We start from the raw sequence: 20,735 nt of genomic DNA, 5'->3' as shown, positions 1-20,735 counted from the left end.
CTGTGTGAATGTAAAATAAAAATTATTGAAGGCTGTAACACTTCGGCCATAATGTATGGTAATTGTGACCTCCCCTCCTCCCCATCCTTCTTACTTTCTTTATTTCTTAATTTATCTATTTTTATTTACTCTATTCAGTCTTTTACTGTTGGATATGTTGTTTGTATTATTATTATTTGGTCTATACTCCAAGAATGGCAACTGTTCAATATATTTTTTATATCAAATTCATGCTGAGCAGTGTTACAACTTTTATACCTCCTACTTTAATATTTCTGAAGTGAATATTATGGTATTTTTAGAGTGAAAATTTTAGTTAAATGAAATTATTGTTTTAGTAGATTGACTGCCATAATTTGTTAAATCATTATTTCAGCACTCTCTTTGCATTTTTCTCTTATTTTAGATACTATGGTGGTAACCAGTTTATTGATGAAGTGGAACGACTTTGTCAGAAGAGAGCACTAGACACCTTTGATTTGGATCATGAACAGTGGGGTGTAAATGTGCAACCATATTCTGGATCCCCTGCAAATTTTGCAGTGTATACAGCACTTGTTGAACCTCATGGAAGAATTATGGGTTTAGATTTACCAGATGGCGGCCATTTGACCCATGGATATATGACAGATAAGAAGAAAATATCAGCCACTTCAATTTTCTTTGAGTCAATGCCTTATAAGGTTAATCCGGAAACAGGACTAATAGACTATGATAAGCTAAAAGAAAATGCTTCCCTATTCAAACCTAAACTTATCATTGCAGGTTAGTTCAGTAAGAATATTTCAGAAATAGAAATGCTATTGCATATAACATCATATAATAAAATTAATCTGACAATTTAAATAATTTGTTTACAGATAATAAATTATGTGGGGGAAACAAAGCAGCGTCTGGGGGAGCACACAAAGGTGATAAGGAATGCGGACTGTGGAAAATCCACCGTGGCCGAACACTTTTGGGAGAAGCAGCATCATATCTCCCCGGATGAAGCAGTTATTGACCGGGCGCATAGGTTTTGGGACCGCAAGTGGCTCGAGAGCTTGCAGATTAGTTCCATTGAGAACAATACTAATAGAGACAGAGGTATGCGTATCCATCCCCTCTTTGAGGCAGTGATCCTTAGAGGGAACGGACGTTTCCACCTGACGTGCTCCTGAGCAACTTCCGGTTCTGACATGCACGAGAACAGTGCACGTGTCATCAAATCACGTGACATGTGCCGTGAACCTGCGGGTATTTAAAGTTGCACTGTAAAGTAAAAAAGCGTACTGTTGAGAAAGAAGGCTGAGCCTTTGAAAGCTTCAGATATTTTATCGCTTTTAACCTGGTGTATTTTATGATATTTTAATTGATTGTTTTATATTCACTGTAAATAGTAATTTATTGTAGGCTTAATTATAAAGTTATCAAAATTTTGGCTTTTGTTTTATTTCATCATTTCAACATACGGTTGGTGAAAAATACTATAAAATTATATTATAGATAATAAATTATTGTTTATTTTGGATTTTAATATTTGGTATCAGGTTCTCCTAACCCTTTGCAGGCCAAAATTATTTTAGCTAATTCTGGCCAGCAAAGTCTTTCATATTCTAAAAAAAAAATAAGACTACTCTGAATGTGATAGTCAAATTATATTTGGATTTACAGAGCTAATATATAAAAATATAAAACTGCATGGTAATACATTTTATAAACTCTTTAGGCAATTTAAATGTTAATTAGTTATATGCTTTAATATATAGTATTTCTTGAAACATTCAAAGTCCAGATTTTCTGGAGCCTGTCTCACAGTATCAAGCAGTTTCTGGATTTCTCTAACTAGCTGAACAAGCAACTTTTTGCTTTTTCTTTTTTTTTTGAAACTGTTTTGCAATTGAGACTTGTAAATGCCAGAAAAACAACTTCCTCCACCACTTCACTGATTTTTGACTGAATGAATAACTAGCATGGTCAGCTCTATCTACAACAACTACATTTTTTTTTTTTTTTGTGTATTCACAAATATAGACTGGATTTTCAAATGGAAAGGTTGCTTTACTCCCTTTACTTTTCCTGTTATTGTTGCTTCAGTTTTGGTATTGCAGAAAGCATAAGTTCAGTTCTTTTTGTCTTTCCATTCTAACACTTCATCTTCTTTTTTGAAAGCCAGTGATCCCGTGCTTTTCATTTCTTTGTGTTCTTTGTCTTTGATGGTAATCCTTTTGTGTTTTCCATAACAACTCTTAGGTTTACATTTATTTTGTGAAGTTCTTCTGCTAGTTGAATACTAGCATAAAATTGAGCAGTTAATTAATTAAAAATAGGGGGCTAAAGTGGTGTGAAGTACTGGCCTATATTAACTGAAGAGATAACTGTACACTGTTGGATATGAGTTAATTATAGGAACTATTGAAGGGATTTTACCCTGGAAGTTACAAATGCATTTGTTCCAGTGGTGAAGCTCTGCAAAAGAAAAATTCCCAAGTAGATGACAAGTGAAGTTAAGGGTTCAACTGAGCAAAAGAAAAAAAGCAAGGGATACCTACAGACTGTAGTGAGATTCTGATGATATGAGTATTTGTGTATGTAGCAAAGCCACTGTGGTATAAGACAGTTTTATACCACTGGTGGTATAATAACTAGAAATGAAAGCTAAAAGCAGAAGTAGCTGTTGATTTGAATAGGTACTTTTCAATGATCTTTATAATTAAAAAACTGTTTGAACCAATGGGGGAATAGTGATAAGGATTCAGACTTGTAATTAAGTGATATTATCAGTCTCAGGGAAGAGGCTGTAGGAAAAATTGCAAAGCTGTGTTAAGGTTGTGCATGATATACATGAGTATATTAAAAATGTCATCAGTATTAATGAGATCATCAGTATACTCTTGGACAATCTCCCTGGACTGATGAAGTGTTAATGTGTTCTCAATACACAAAAGGGATGCAAAAGACATGATGGGCAACTGTAAATCAGCCAGTTTGACTTCAGTGTGGGAAAGCTCATGGAGACTGTGATTAAAGATATAAAACAGGACCATCTAGATAGGAGCAGTATCTGCTGTGAACAAATGAACACAAATTTCATGAACTTAATGGATTACAGCATGGTTCATGAAGGGGAAGTCTTTTCTGCTGATCATTCTAGTTAATTATGACAAAATTATAACAGTTGGGTATAATAAACACCTTTGACATTACTTACCTTGACTTCATCAAAGCTTTTGATATGGTTTCCCATGAAAGGCTGTTATATAAACTGGAGTAAATTGAGATTACCATAGGCTTCTTCATCACTCAAGGGTTAGCTAAAAGATAGGAGGTAAAGACTAGTTGTAAATGGATGTTCCTCAGATCAGAACAGCAAGTGGGGTTTGTCAGGATTCAGTATTGAGGCCATTCACTTTCCTCATCTTCCTTAATGACATTATGAAGGAGAGAGCAGGTTGAGTTGTTTTGCTGGTGATTTAAAGTTAGGAAGGGTGGCTAACAACCAGAAGTAAAAATGACTTAGATTAGTTTCACAAATTGTCTGAGAAATGATAACTACAGTTTAATACTTTGAAATGTAAGGGTCTGCACCTGGGGATAGGAAACCAAGATTTACTTATGATCTCGGGTAGCATTTCCCAAACTTTTTTTATTTACAGAACACTTCATCTCACAACATATTCACGGAACACTTACGAAACACAAGTTTAGCGGGAGCCAAAGAACTATTTGCTAATATTTTATTTCATACAATGGCGCCTCCGTAGCCAGGTGGGAAGGAGCACCAGTGCATAGCACATGCTTCTTGATTAGACCGGGGTACGAGCCCGTCACCACCAAATACGGAGTATGCGGAAAGGTCAGGGAATGACCACCGCACCGGAGCAATATGGCCTTAGTTGCTAATGCTCCTAAAAACCAAAATAACAACAACATAACAACATTTCATACAATGCACTATGTATCCTCACTTAAAAAGAAAATTATACAAGGAAGTGAGTTTATTTATGATGTCGGTTTGCTTCCTCCTCTCCTTCAACCCATGTACTCCAGGCTAAATTGCATACAAATGGCATACTAGATCCACATTGCTACTTTTCTGTAGGGGTCATTGTTGTTGTTTGTTTGTTATTTGGTTTTTAGGAGCATTAGCAACTAAGGCCATATTGCTCTGGGATATGCGGTGGTCATTCCCTGACCTTTCCGCATTCTCCGTATTTGGTGGTCATGGGCTTGAACCCTAGTCTAATCAAGAAGCGTGTGCTATGCACTGCTGCTCCTGCCCACCTGGCTACTGAGGCACCGTAGGGATCATTACCTCTATGCAAAGCCCGCCAAAATTAATGTTTGATGGTCTATTTGATTATTAGTCTATGCCAGTGTGTGTGTGTGTGTGTGTGTGTGTGTGTGTATATATATATATTAATTAATTAATTAATTCGGTTATTAATATAACTGAAAAAATAATTGTTAAATATTATAATGATACAAAAGTGTGATAAGCTACAAATATGCAAAATTTATTTTATTTTTTTTAATTATTAATTATGATTTTTCGCGGAACACTTGTTCACATCTTACAGAACAGTTTGAGAAACGCTAATCTAATGAAAACTGTCATTAGTGGTTACAGAAGTTTTCCGTAAGTGTAAAAAAGTGGCCAGAAAGGCACATGGTATTCTGTCTGTGATATATAGGACTTCACAAGTAGGATATAGGATGTTATTGTTTCTTTATATAAGATGACGATTAGACTGCAATTAGAATATTGTGTTCAAATCTTTAGGCACATTTGAAGAAAGACACACAGCTTTTGGAAAGAGTTCAGATTGGGTCGACCAGATTGGTAAGGGTTCTAATCAATGCTTGTGTGAAAAATGGTGCAGATTGAAAAGTTTGGAAACTAGACATCTTAGAGGTATCTGATAAAGATATATAAGACTCTGAAGGGGAATCAGTAGAATGAATGAGAGATATGTTTTTAGTGTTAAAAAAAAACAGAACCTGAGGCCACAAATACAAAGTTTTGGAGAATAACAGAGGGCTGGATCTCATGAAGTTTACTTTGGGCAATGTGTTGTGGACCATTGGAATGAACTGTATGCTATCTGCTATGATAGCCAAGGCAAAGTTTGGTAAAATTCAAATTGCAATTTTGGTAGCCAAGTTTTGGTGACATATGGATGGACTTGTAGATAGGTACATTAGCAGAGCTTTTTTGGATGTATTGGATGATTTTTTTTTTTTTTATCGTGTGTTACAGAGGCAACAAGAAAAAGCAATATTCTTGATCTGATTACCAGCAGTGACTCTTCATGCATCAAGGTGGCAGTGATCATAATACATTGTTGTGGAATTTACTTAAATATATAACTATTTGCAAGGTGAAAGGGAAGGAATATTGCTTTCATAAACAACAATGGCCTTAGTTTTTAAATTCTTTTCTGTGGGACCAGCAAATGACTTTATCAACTGCAAATTTTAAATGGGAAGCATTCAAGAAAACGGAAGCTATGAGTACTAAGCTTCTTATACTACCTCTTGGATAGTATAAAATGGATGTCAGACAAACTGATGAGACTAGTGGAAGAGAATTCAAAGATTATATATTATCAGGTGGCACAGAAGCAATGTGGAATTTAATCAAGATGTAACTATTGTCAAAGGCTTTTGCTTTTATAAAGGTGACTACAGTAGTCTTGGACAATTAAATTCTGTGCAGTGGGACCAACTGATGAAGTAACCAATAACAAAATTCTAAATGGGCAGCATTCAGATATATAATTGTAGCAGCTACTAGGCTTTTAATACCAACTGAGAGATACTGTTCAATGCTTAGAAATAAATAGAAATCTGATGAGGCTTGTGGCAGAGAAGAAATATGTATCAAATGCATATAAATTATCAGGTGCCCAGGCACCTACAGTAGAACTGGTCTACAGTCAAGTCAGAAAGTTAAGCAAGCTAATGCAGATTATGAGAAGCAAGGTTTGGCAAGCTAAGGCAGATTATGAGAAGTCTCTGGAAAAGAATGAAAAGAGAAGCAGCAGAAACTTATTTACTTAAGTAAACACTAGATGAAAGGGAAGGGAATCACATTGGTCATACTCAGAATGCTAACAAACTGAATAGGTATTTTGCCTCTACCTTCTTTACACAGGAGGAATTTTAAGGATGGGGAGACAGAAGTATATCAAAATCTAATAGGGAGCCAAGTGATTCTGTGATAACTGAGAGGGAAGTAGAAGAGAAATTGTTGAAGCTAAAAGTAACAAGGCACCTGGGGTGGATGAGATCTCCCCAGTTATATTAAGGGAGGCAGTAAGGGAGGTAAACAAACTTTTAGCTAATTATGAAAGCATTTTTGGATTCAGAGGAGGTCCCTACGGACTGGAGATGTGCAAATGTATCCCCAGTTCACAAAGGGAGATCAGAGGGTAACATGAGTAATTACAGACCTGTTAACTTCATTTATGTTCCAGGGAAAATAATGGAGTCACTGGTTAAAGAAGTAATGCAGGACCATCCCGGCAGGAAGGTAGTTAAACTGCAGTTTCAGCATGGATATGTTAGAGGCAGCCTTCTCTGACCAATGTGATTGGATACTGTGATGCAGAAACAAAGGAACTGAATGTAAAGAATGATTTTGACTTGTGCACTGTTTGTCTTGGACTGATGTTATTAGTGGAGTCCCCCCGGGTTCAACTCCTTGAGGTGGGTACCTATACGTGGTGAAGGGACCTCCCAGTGATGATGCTGGTCCTACAGATTAGCATCACTGGGATCCAGCTCCCACAGCCTAGGTTCCAGGCTAACATCAGTGGAATCCAGCATGTTTGCCATGAGCTGCGACCCATGAAAATTCAGAAAGGGGTATCCTGGTGGTTGAGGGGCCCAGCTTCAACATATCACTTTTACCCCTGCTGCAACAAGACGGGTGGTCCTGGATGGATGGCCCAGCTAGGATCAATCACCTAGTGGCTTCACCTGCAAGGGTTGACTGTGTCAATTCCATACCCCTACCCTTGTGGTCCGAGGGACAGAATTCAGGCTGGTGCTAGTGTGGTGTCTGGATAGCCTTGGCATCCCACTCCTGAGCACATTTATTGCTTTTCAGGTGGTGTTACTTTGGGATCTGTGGAGGGCAGGGAGCCGGGGCAGTGAACCAAAACAAAAAACAGTATGAATCCTGATAAACTTATTTATCAGGAGGGCCCCAACCTGGTCCTGATCTGCAAATATGGATGGAGAGACAGATAGCACAATTGCTGCAAAGAGACAGTGAACGTAAATACCATCAGGGCCTGTCCCAAGGTTTTTAATCATCCACTCCATCAGCAAAAAAGCTATTGGGAAAATGTTGCCATTTTTTATACGGAAAGATTTACAGGGGTTAGCAGGTTCCCCTAAATAAAACCTGGCGGTTTAAGTAGACCTGGTGGTGTATAGTATACTACTATATAGGTGTATAGTATACTACTATACACCTGCATTAAGTTGTTTGGATGAATGAGAGTGATATCACGTACATATGTGCTCTATCGTAGTTTATCACATAGTTTCAGTGTGAGAGTATATCACCATACAGATATTGCAAGTTGCTTTACCCTGTTATATATGCTTTTAAAAATTATCTGATAATTGAACTAATTATTCTTTCTCCATGGTTCCCTTGCCTTTTGGAGTGTGGTGCCATGAATATTTGTTGGCCAGTCTTTTTTTTTTTTTTTTCCCCCACAACATGGCCTTGCAGGGCAGTAATTTTATTCTGTTTGTAATGGTCTTGTGCCAGCCATCATTTTATATTATGATTGGGGTTAATTTTTTTAACCCTCTCTACATTTTAAAATACATTTCTTCCTCTAAATTGGTGAAAGCGTTTAGCAGTATAAGAATTTTGGAGGAATGGGGTAAAGAGAAACAAGTTAGCTTTAATGCAGTGTTAAATGGATCAGTAAATTAAATTGCTCATTTTTCTTTATATAGTAAAATATATGAAATTTAATGGCTGCTTTAATTTTTAGGTATTAGCTGTTATCCTCGTGATTTGAACTATAAGAAATTTAGAGAAATAGCAGATGAAAACAATGCTTATCTTATGGCAGATATGGCCCATGTTAGTGGTTTAGTTGCTGCTAAACTTGCACCAAATCCTTTTGAATATTGCGATATTGTTTCAACTACTACTCATAAAACACTAAGGGGACCAAGAGCTGGAATGATATTCTACAGAAAAGGTAATTCTGATTTTGTTTCTAATTGTTAGAAAAGATGGATATATTCTACAGAAAAGGTAATTCTGATTTTGTTTCTAATTGTTAGAAAAGATAGTGTAAAGAAATATTTAGAGATCATTTAAATATCTTTCACACAAATATTTTGGCTTGTCATCTAAATATCCCCATTCCTTCATAACCTTTGCTTTATAAAGCCCAAAAGTCATTAACAATGGAGTGTATTGGGCAAAGCTAGGACATCAGCAAAGGAAAGCCAGTAAATTGGAAAAGATATTTATCAGTATAAGAAAGGGGAAGAATTGAGTGAAAAGAAACAAGTTAGAATCCACCAAGAAGAACAGAAATTGATAGAATTATTCTGGATGAGAATATAAAAAATAGTAACAGAAATAGAAAAATAAATGAATGTTTTAATGCCAGTAAATTTGCTATATGTAGGAGACTTTAAATATAGATTTTATTTTAAAAAATTGTATTCCACTCTTAAAATTAATAAAGAAGCATGAAAACAAAACATGATCAAAAACTTATCGTATACCACATTGAAGAGAGGTTACTATTTTATCACACAGGAATTGAAATAGTTTGAGAAAATAATGCTACTCTGCATTATCTTTTTCTGTTTTATCTGAAAATACTATCTCTTCTGTTCTTCTGTGAAAAGAGCTTGGTCTTAAACTCATTTTAAAAATGACCTTCTTTCCAGCATGCAGTGTGGCTTTCCAGGAAAAAAAAACCAGGTCCATTTAATTAGACTGGAAGTGTCCATCTAGGATGCTTTCCTAAAACAAGAACATCTGCTGTCAGTGTTTTTTGATATGGAAAAAGCATATGATACAACTTTTGGATTGTGGTTTTGAAAAGACCTATATAACCTTGGTCTTAAAGGTCACCTCCCAGTTTTATTAAAAACTTTTGTGCATGTTTCCCATGCACTGTGACCCGTGGAAATTCGAGAAGGGGAATACTGGTGGTTGAGGAGCCCAGCTTCAACACACCACTTTGGCTCCTGCTTCAACAAGATCGGTGGTACTAGATGGCTCAGCCAGGATCAATCACCTAGTGGGTTCACCTGGAAGCGTAAACTGATAATTCCATGCCCCTACCCTTATAGACCGAGGGACAGGATTCAGGTTGGTTGCAGTGCAGGTATGGTGTCTGGGTAGCCCAGTAGTAGTAGTAGTAATGCCATATGATGCAAGAAAGCAAGTGTTATGAGCTTATGTAGCATCAGCCAAAAAAACAAAAGAAAACAGAAAAAAATTTACAAATAAATTCCCTCTAAATGCTTGTCCAGTTCCTCCTTAAATTTATTTAACCTATCAACTTCCACAATGACAGATGGAAATTTGTTCCAGCAATTAACCACCAACTGGCTAAAGGCAACTTTTTGCACATCTATTCTACATCTGTCTTTTTCTCAATTTGAATTTATGCCCCCTTAGGTTCGTAATCTGAATAAGTGGAAGAATTCCATCAGAATTCAGCGTGCTCAATCCATTTAAGGCCTTATATACCTCAATCAGATCACCTCGCAGATGCCAAGTCTCCAGCTGCTACAATTTACAGAACTTAAGCCTCTCTTGGTAAGAGGATCCCTTCATTTCTCTCACCAATCTTGTTGCCCTTCTCTGTACACACTAAAGCAAATTTACATCCTTCCTAAAATGAAGCCTCCAGACCTGTATGTGCAGTATTCAAGGCATGGCCTGACCATTGTCTTATACAGAGGGACAATCACCTCCTTTTCCCTGCTAGCAAAATTCCTATATATCATTGACAAAACCCCATGACCTGCCCTGGCAGCCTGTCTGCATTGCTCAGAATACTTCATATCTGACTGCACAATTACTCCCGAGTCTTTCATTTTCTACCACCTTAAGTGTAGTACCACACAGTTGGTACATTTCTCTGGGGTTACTTCTACCCATATGCAGTACTTTCATTTGTCAATGTTAAATTTCAGTTGCCACTTCTCAGCTCATCTGCCCAAATTTTCTAGATCCTGTTGCAGTAGCACACTTCCATTACTGTCATTAACAACCCAGCAAACCTTTGTATCATCTGCAAACTTCGACACTAAGCCTGAAATACCTTCATCAATATCATTGATAAATATACAAAACAACAGTGGACCCAACACCGAACCCTGTGGGACTCCACTAATAACATTAGTCCACGAAGAGCAGCACCCATTGATTACCACCCTCCGTCTTCTCCCACTCAACCATTCTTTTAGCCATTGTAGCAACTTAAGCTTAATATCATTCTGCTCCAATTTGTACAGTAGTCTTCCATGTGCAACAGTGTCAGAAGCTTTGCTGAAATCCAAGTATATGATATCAAAATTATTTTTTGCACCCAGTTCCTTTGTAACCACATCATAACATCCAATCACATTTGTCAGACAAGACATTCCCTTAACAAACCCATGCTGTGTCTGTATTATTGCTGCAGTCTTGTCTAGATGATCCTGCAATGCATCTTTAACCAGTGACTCCATTATTTTACCCAGAATAGAAGTTAAACTAAATGGTCTGTAATTACTCTTGTCACCCTTTGATCCCCTTTGTGAATTGGGGATACATTTGCACATCTCCAGTCTGTTGGACCTCCCTTGAGTCCAAGGATGCTCTCATAATTATGGCTAAGGGTTTGCTTACTTCCTCTGCAGCCTCCTTAAATATAACTGGATGGATCCCATCCACACGAAGTGCCTTTCTTATGTTTAACTTCAACAATTTCTCCTCCACTTTGCTCTCAGTTACTACAAAATCATTAAGCACCCTGCTACAATTTGATAACCTTCTACCATTTTCAAACCTTAATAACTCATGTGTGAATGTAGATGCAAAATACTCATTCAGTTTGTTTGCTATCTGAGCAGCATCATCAACAGTCGAACCATTGATATCAAGTGGACCAATCAGATTCATTCCCTTCCTTTTAGAATTTATATAAGTAAAGAAATCCTTACTGTTTTTCTTTACATCCTTTGCCAAAAATTTCTCGTAATCTGCCTTTGCCTGCCTAACCTCCTCTGTGACTTGATTACAGACTAGCTTATATCTGCCATTGGCCTCTGCGTTGCCTGATAAGTTATATGCATCCCATGCATTTTTCTTCTCTGCCGTGAGTCTCATTAGTTCATTTGACAACCATTTAGGCCTAAACCTTGAACAATATTTCTTAATAGGTATGAAACTTTTAGTAGCTTCCACGATTAATTCCTTGAATGCTTTCCACTTAGAATTTGCTGTTGGTAACATCATCAGTTGATCCCACTGTACAGAATTTAAAAACTGTTTGAGACCACTGTAGTCACCTTTATGGAAGAAAAAACCCTTTCCCCTTTACCCCTGATGGTAATTATATCTTTAAGTAAATCCCTCATCAGTACACTGTGATCACTACCATCTAGTGGTTCCTTTATCTGCAAATTCTTTATATACGAATGATCACTGCTGATAACCAGATCAAGAGTATTACCCTCTCTGGTTGCCTCTCGAACATGCTGCTGTAGAAAACAGTCATCCAATAAATCCAAAACCAAACCACAAGTTCCAGTCAATATCTGTGAAGTTAAAATCCCCCATTATAAGACATTCTGATTTACTAACCCACTCTATTTGTCTGTACAATTGTTCATTGTACTCATTCAAGTCATTAGGCCTATAACACACTCCTACTCTTATTTTTGCTTTTGCAGTGCTTATGTCACACCAAACTGACTCAACAGTGCACTGTCCATCTATATCAACTGGATGCACTTCTTTTGATTTTGTTTTTCTTAATTAACAGCATATCACCTCCTCACTTCCTATCCTGTCTGTACACATTGCACTCCCCAAATTCCAATTCTGCATTCCTAATATCTGTGTGGCACCATGTCTCTGATATCCCAACAATATCTGCCTTTGATGTCTTGAGCAACACTTCAAATTCATCTAATTTATTTACTATACTTCTAGCATTGGTATATATGCACCTATTCTTATTCTTAGTTACCCTAACACATCCCACATACCCATCTGTTTCACGATGACTGCCATCAGTCCTTAAAACCCCCAGCATCCCTTGCTCCAGGCTGCTGCTTATTCTAATAGAAGTAGTGCAAGAATCACCTTTACCTCTGCCTGCGGCTACTTTTAACCTTTTAGTCTGAGAATCTCACCCCCCCAAGCTAGCAGTTTTCCGACCCACCTAACACTGCCTTGATAGCATCAGCAAATATCCTTGCACCCTTTTTATTTAACTGTATCCCATCCCTGTAGAAGCAGTCTCTCCTGTTAACAAGCATAGACCATGCTGAAAAAAATTCTACCCCTTGAACCTTGCACATTCCCTCCAGGGCCAAATTGATTGACAAGGCTCTCATCATGTACTCCCTCCTATCGTGTCTGGGCAGAATTGCAGACACTTTCAAATTTAACCCTAACTCATGACTTTTTTGCAAAATTGACCTGTACTTGTTAAGTAAATATGCAGATCTCCTTCTCTTAATGTTGGTGCCAACATGTACAACAATATCACCCTTTGTGCCCTTAAAAGATGCTATATGCTTCACAACGTCATCAACTTTTGTCTCTGGCAGACATACCCTGGTCCCATTCCATCTATCCTTTTTACACAATATATTTCCCGTCTCCCTTACAATAGTCACCAACAATAGCTCCTGTGGGGCCAATGCATTCTGCCTTGGAGATTGCCACTGTGTTGCCTGATGCCCAGGAGTGAGCTCTGGCATTGAGTTGGGCAGCTGTGAGCTTGACGGGCCCCTCATTAATTTCTTCGAGAGCATCTACCCTACACCTCAAATTCTCAGACTCCCATTAGAATGCCTCTGCACCTGGCACACACAAAGACATCCTCCTTGGCTAGATCATGTTCTGTTCCAGAGTTCGGTAAACATTTCACAAGTTTCACATTTTTTTATGGTGTGATGCATTGGAGAATTGCCCCCCTCAGTTCTCTCCCCCCCTCCACAAGTCGCAGCACTCTTGCCACTTTGTGCCCTGTGCTTTACTGCTCTAGTCTGGGGCATGATATTTTAAATTAATGAGATCAATAAATTTAATTAATTGTCAATACTATGCTATCTAATAGAATCCTAAATGCAGTGATGCGCATTACGCTATATATTTTTACGTTAGAGCTACCTAGTTACCAATGGTTTTACATATATTAAGTAGTAATCTACAAAAATCCTTATCTAAAATAAAAATAAACAGTGTAACTAGAACTGTAAGGCTATTTATAAAGTACAATATAAAATAACAATTAGGTAAATAAAATGGCAAACGCTTATCGGTTTTTTGGAGCCTGTAATTCACAGCTGTAATGTCCCACCCCTGACTGCATTTATTGCTTGCTGGGTAATGGATATCCCATTTGGACTGTGTGGTAGGTGGGAAATCCAGGCACTGAACCAAAAACAAAACCATTATGAATCCTGATAGTCTAAATTTTTCTCCTGGGGCCCCTTCATGGTTCCTACCAGAAGTCATTGACATGAGTGCAGAAACCACTCCTTCAGCAAAGGGGTCCAGAACAGAAACGATATCAGGTCCAACACCTTAGATACTTGATAATTCATTCCACCAGAGAGAAGCCTATAGGGAAAAGTCGCCTTTCTTTATTCAGAAGGGTTTAGAAGGGCTGGCAGGTTCCTCAAAATCTCTAAAATGGCTGTGTTCTGGGGATATCCTCATAGAAACAAAGTGTGATAAACACTCCGAACACAGCTCCTCCATGCCAACTATTGGAGGAATGCCAATAAGAGTAACACCCCCACAAGACACTGGAATCATCCCCAGGTTGATCTCTGAATGGGATCTTCTTGAAGTGTCTGAAGAGGAGATATGTTCAGAACTAAAATTGCAAGGAGTGACAGCTAAAAAGCAAATTCTCATATGCAGGGATAGGAATCTAGTTCTGACTGGAAACATCATTCTTACTTTTAATACCCCAACATCACCTAATGAGGTTAAAGCTGGTTATCTCAACTGCACAATACGTCCATATGTTCCAAACCTGTTAAGATGCTTCATGTGCCAGAAATATGGACATTCACAAATGGCCTACTGTGGTACTCTTGTTGCACTCACTGTGGTTCAAAGGACCATGAAATCAGATCATGCTTCAAATTCTTAACTGCCAAATTCAGCACCTTGCCTTCTAGAGCATGCCATAGGTGGAAGAAATAAATAAATTTTTTGTTTATGCTCCGGCACGACAACCAAGTCACTAGAGTTTACAATAAATTGTCAATACAAATATTTATCGTATTTAGTAGTCGCATGCTAGAACCCCGGTCCACTCAAGGAACGTGTGCTATGCACTCTCGCTCCTGACCACTGGGCTACGTCAGGCGGAAAAGAAAATACAACAACTAAAGGCAGAGCTTAACATCTCATACCAGGAGGCCAGAAAAGCAGTTAAACTGGTAAATAGCATAAGGTAGCATATGCGAAAAGGTTGCCAAGAAATGTTCAATTGGAACTCAAACAAAAATGACCATACCACTGAAAGTCATTTATGTTCATTGCTTGCTATTTACTGAGCTCAGAAAAACCAGCATGCCCTTGAGGTTGTCACAGACATTCTCTCAGATATACCAAAAAAGCTGTACTTGATACCTGGGAGTCTAAAACACTGATGGAACTGATATTCGGGTGACACTCAAGTCAAGTCAAGTGGACCCAATTTCTGCGAAGTCCAGACAGTCTGTGACAGCAAAATCCTCTGCTTGCACAAGCACACTGTGGGTGACCACCCAAGTGTGAACCAAAGTAAGCAGGGGTCAAGGTGTGGTGTCCACACCACATGGAGGAATGTCGCCCCTCTGTGTTACCAGGCAATACTTGGTGGTAGATGACTCATCAGCCAGTGCAATACCACCACTTTGCTTATTGGAGGCTTGAAGTGGTGGAACCCATGTTTAGTCTCCAGAGCTACGTTCTGGTCAACCCTACCCCATCTCTTCCATCATGCAGTATGACTGATGACTTTTGAGGTTATGATGGACATTGTGGCGAGATCCAATCTTCCTTATATTTTGAGCATACTGCTCTAAAATGGTGTTCGCAGGCTGGCTTCTATTTAGTACACCGGACTGAACCTATTGGTAACTCTTTAGGAGGTTTCCGAATCAGCTAGTGTATAATCTTGCTACCTCTGCTCTGCCAGATAGTGACTGGAGGGAGTCCGAGTAGGAGGGGGGGGGGGGGCATTGTCAAGGCAACATTATGTCAAGGATTTGGGTATATTCTTACCATGTGTACGACATATCCAAAAATTTCATTACTTCATACAAGTCTTCCCCACCCCAATTTTTCTTGCTATTGAATACACCATTAATTGTCAAACTAATAGAGTAAGTTTATCTTCGAAAAGATCTAAACCTCCTAGTTCATTTTACAAATATATGTGGTCTCAATTCTAATCTCAGCGACGTCCATTTCCACTTGCAATCTGCCAACCCTATGTTCCAGGAAAATTAATGGAGGCACTGGTCAAAGAAGCACTGCAGGATCATTTAGACAAGACTTCAGTTATAGCTCAGACACAGCATGGTTTTGTTAAGGGGAAGTCTTGCCTGACCAACTTGATTGGATACTATGATGCAGTCACAAAAGAACTGGATGCAGGGAATAACTTTGATATTATATACTTGGATCTTAGAAAGGCTTTTGATACTGTTGCACATGGAAGACTGCTACACAAATTGGAGCAGTGTGACATTGGAGGCAAATTGCTGCTATGGATAAAGGGGTGGTTGAGGGGGAGAAGACAGAGAGTGGTAATCAATGGACACTGCTCATCGTGGACTAATGTTATTAGTGGAGTCCCTCAGGGCTCAGTGTTGGGTCCATTATTGTTTTCTGTATTTATAAATGATATTGATGATGGTATATCAAGCTTAATGTCCAAGTTTGCAGATGATACAAAGGTTGGCAGGGTTGTCAAGGACTCTACTGACACTATGCTGCTGCAACAGGATCTGGAAAGGTTGAGCAGATGGGCTGAGAGGTGGCAAATGAAGTTTAACATTGACAAATGTAAAGTACTACACATGGGAAACAGCAACCCCAGAGCAACGTATCAACTCTGTGGTACTACACTGACAGTGGTAGAGAATGAAAGGGACTTGGGGGTGATTGTGCAGGCAGATATGAAGTTCTCTGAGCAGTGCAAATGGGCTGCAAGAGTAGCTCATGGAGTATTGTCAATGATATACAGGAATTTTTCCAGCAGGGATAAGGAGGTGATTATTCCATTGTATAAGCAATGGTCAGGCCACACCTAGAGTACTGTATACAGGTCTGGAGGCCTCATTTCAAGAAGGATGTAGAGCTGCTGGAACGAGTACAGAGAAGGGCAACAAGATTAGTGAATGGAACAAAGGGGTGCTCTTACAAAGAAAGGCTTAAGTTTTGCAAATTACAGTGTCTGGAGACTAGGCACCAGCGAGGTGATCTGATAGAGGTGTATAAAGCCTTGAATGGTTTAAGCATGCTCAATGCTGATGGGATTCTTCCTCTAGCTCAGAAAAATCACCTGAGAGGGCATAAATTCAAATTGAGGAAAGACAGATGTAGGACAGACGTGCGGAAATTTGCCTTTAGCCAGCGGGTGGTTGGTTGGTGGAACAGACTGCCATCTCTTGTGGTGGAGGTTGATAGCCTAAATAAGTTTAAGGCTCAGCTGGACAGGTATTTTGAACGAACAGAGGGGTGAAGTGGAAGTGGGTTTTTTTTTTTTTTTTTGGCTGATGCTGCATAAGCTTGCTTTCTTGCATCAAATGCCTCTACTAATGCTAATGCTAACTTTTTCTGACAGAATCTCAGTTATCGGTTGATTCAACTACTGATCATCTCAGTTGCCCAAATTATTCGCTGTATGATTAATTTCGCTTCAAAGGTGGTACTTGTGCATATGTCTGTTCTGATATTCCCTGTCAGAGACTTGGTAATTTGGAATCTCCTCTTTTCGATCTTCTCTGGCTTAAATCTCTCTCCCTCATTGTGTCAAATTCATCTGTCTCCACCGTTCTCCCAACTCCACAAATCACTTGGAGCTCTTTGATTTCCTCTCTTTGCAACTTGACTTTCTCCAGTTCAACTTTCCTAACAGTGAGGCAATTTTCCTTGGTGATTTTAATGTTCACAACTCCAGCTGGCTTTCTAGTCACACCGACCCAGCTGGTTGAGATGCTGAGGCTTTTGCAATTACTAATGACCTAACACAGATTGTTCATTTACCTACAAGAATACCGGACAATCCTAACCATACAGCTAACACGCTTGATCTTTTTCTCACAAACAACCCTTCTAAGTACATGATTGAAGTGAGTGGTCCTTTAGGCACCTCAGTTCACAATTTGGTGATTGTCTCTTCTCCAATGGAACCTTTATCTCATGTCTATTCCCAACCTCGTGTTTGGCATTACAACAATGCAAAATGGGATGACCCGCGAGATTTCTTTTCTTTTCCTTGGTCGAATTACTGTTTTAGCATTAGTAGAGGCATTTGATGCAAGAAAGCAAGCTTATGCAGCATCAGCCAAAAAAAAAAAAAAAAAACCCACTTCCACTTCACCCCTCTGTTCGTCCAAAATACCTGTCCAGCTGAGCCTTAAACTTATTTAGGCCATCAACTTCCACGACAAGGGATGGAAGTCTGTTCCACCAACCAACCACCCGTTGGCTAAAGGCAAATTTCCGCACGTCTATCCTACATCTGTCTTTCCTCAATTTGAATTTATGCCCTCTCAGGTGATTATTCTGAGCGAGAGGAAGAATCCCATCCACATTGAGCATGCTCAAACCATTCAAGGCTTTATACACCTCTATCAGATCACCTCGCTGGTGCCTAGTCTCCAGACACTGTAATTTGCAAAACTTAAGCCTTTCTTCGTAAGAGCACCCCTTTGTTCCATTCACTAATCTTGTTGCCCTTCTCTGTACTCGTTCCAGCAGCTCTACATCCTTCTTGAAATGAGGCCTCCAGACCTGTATACAGTACTCTAGGTGTGGCCTGACCATTGCCTTATACAAGGGAATAATCACCTCCTTATCCCTGCTAGAAAAATTCCTATATATCATTGACAATACACCATGAGCTACTCTTGCAGCCCATCTGCACTGCTCAGAGAACTTCATATCTGCCTGCACAACCCCCCAGGTCCCTTTCATTCTCTACCATTGTCAGTGTAGTACCACAGAGTTGATACGTTGCTCTGGGGTTGCTGTTTCCCATGTGTAGTACTTTACATTTGTCAATGTTAAACTTCATTTGCCACCTCTCGACCCATCTGCTCAACCTTTCCAGATCCTGTTGCAGCAGCATAGTGTCAGTAGTGTCCTTGACAACCCTGCCTACCTTTGTATCGTCTGCAAACTTCGACATTAAGCTTGATATACCATCATCAATATCATTTATAAATACAGAAAACAATAATGGACCCAACACTGAGCCCTGAGGGACTCCACTAATAACATTAGTCCACGACGAGCAGTGTCCATTGATTACCACTCTGTCTTCTCCCCCTCAGCCACCCCTTTATCCACAGCAGCAATTTGCCTCCAATGTCACACTGCTCAATTTGTGCAGCAGTCTTCCATGTGCAACAGTATCAAAACTGTTTCAGAACTACTGATGTCCACATTTGCTCAGATCGTGTCAATGAAATTATTCTTGTAGGAATGGAATCCTTCATTCCACACTCCACCTTAAAATCTTCTCCTTTATCTAAACCTTGGTTTTCCAATAAATAAGCAAAGCCTGTTCAAGAGAAGAATATTGCTTATCGTAAATTGGCTTGTTTCCAATTCTTCAGTTTCATTTTCAGCCTACAGCAGAGCTCACAACAATTGTAATGCAGTTATTAATCAGTCCAAACTAGATTTTGAACAGGCTAAGAGTAGAAAACTTGTTTCTTGTCCTAATGGTGGCCGAGCATTCTGGTCTCTTTCCAAAGCTATTGGCCGCAACTTTTGCCCATCTCTGCTCCCACCTCTGTCAAAACCAGATGGTTCTGTTGTCACTTCGGCCAAAGATAAAGATGACCTGCTGGCATCCCATTTTTCTTTCAACTCATGTATTAATGATCTTGGTAAAACACCTCCCACCATTCCCAACATGCTCCATTCAATACCTCCTGTAGCCTTCCATCAAAAGGATGTCAGAAGGATTTTGATGAATCTTGATGCTAAGAAAGCTCTAGGTTCTGATGGTATTTCTCCACTTGTTCTCAAAACCTGTGCTCCTGAACTTACTCCTTTTCTTTGCTGCTTTTTTTCACTTTCTTATTCGAAAAGTGTTTTTCCTTTTGCTTGGAAATTTGCTCATATCCAGCGAGTTCCTAAAAAGGGTGACAAATTCCTCCCATCCAGTTATCATCCCATTGCAATTACTTCTACTCTTTCTAAAGTAATGGAGAATTCAATTAACTGCCAACTCTTAAACTACCTAGCATCTGATCAACGATCGCCAATATGGATTCCATCAGTGTCGATCCACTGGTGATATTCTGGCTTACGTCACCCATTTATGAACAAATTCAATGGAAAATTTCAGTGAAACAAAAGCAGTCGCTCTAGACATCTCAAAGGCTTTCGATCGTGTTTGGCATAATGCTCTTCTAAACAAGCTTCCATCTTTTGGTTTGCCAACTGTTTTTTGTAATTGGTTATCCAGTTTTCTCTCTGATCGCTCACTGAGAGTGATGGTAGATGGCTCTGTCTTCTAACTTCTCCACTAATGCTGGTGTCCCCCAAGGTTCAGTTCTTTCCCCCACTCTTTTCCTCTTGTATATGAATGACCTTCTTCCATTGACTGGAAATCCTATCCACAGTTTTTGTGATGATAGCACATTGCATTCCACTTTCCATTTTGAGAAACCTTGCCCTGCTCAATTAGCTTCAACTTTTCGAATATACGCTACCAATTACACCTAATTCTGTTTTTACACGATAGATACGTTCCTGAAAAATACATGTAAAAAAAAAATTGTGTAAAAAAAGACATTGTATTTATGGAAGAAAAGAAGATTGGTTCCGGATCTAAAAAATCAGTAAAAATAATTTAAAAAAAAAACACATAAAAATATTCGTTTAAGCTTATTACAGTAAACCCCCGCTTTTTGCGTATTCGCGATCGCCGATTTAATATAAAATGAAACCTAAAAAAATGTTAATTTTAAAGCGCCGTGAATATTTTCCGCCATAAAAGACGTGTGTGGCTAAATTATCTTTCCCAGTCAAAACAGCGCTCAGTGGGTGGGGGGGAGAGGGGTGGCAAAATCGCGAGCGTGGATGTTTCTCGCTAATCCTTGTTCAGTATGTGTTACGCGTTTGTAATGGAAGGTTTCGTCATTTGCTATTAATTTATATGTTTATAAATTGAATAAATTTATAAATTTATATGCGTACAAAAATGATAAATCTACAGTATAAAACAGACTTTTTCGAGTGTGTTAACGGAAGAAAGTGACTTTGTTGTGGACAAGTTCTTTCTAAC

The 20,735-nt window shown here is 38.9% G+C and overlaps 1 protein-coding gene across 2 annotated transcripts in view; it reads left to right on the top strand.

Moving 5' to 3' along the window:
* Nucleotides 1-20,735, top strand: part of Shmt (serine hydroxymethyl transferase) — a 157,850-nt gene that overhangs the window by 103,384 nt on the left and 33,731 nt on the right. For both annotated transcript variants that reach the window (XM_090377843.1, XM_090377842.1), the window contains exons 3-4: nucleotides 407-765; nucleotides 8,001-8,213. In XM_090377843.1, the coding sequence (XP_090233969.1) occupies nucleotides 407-765; nucleotides 8,001-8,213 (572 nt within the window). The remainder of the gene's footprint in view (nucleotides 1-406; nucleotides 766-8,000; nucleotides 8,214-20,735) is intronic.

This window comes from Mastigoproctus giganteus, chromosome 7 (assembly GCF_048544385.1).
Source record: "Mastigoproctus giganteus isolate SK-2022 chromosome 7, ASM4854438v1, whole genome shotgun sequence".
Classification (NCBI taxonomy): Eukaryota; Metazoa; Arthropoda; class Arachnida; order Uropygi; family Thelyphonidae; genus Mastigoproctus; species Mastigoproctus giganteus.
Note: the sequence above shows the minus strand (reverse complement) of the source record. Positions and strands in the feature narration are given on the sequence as shown.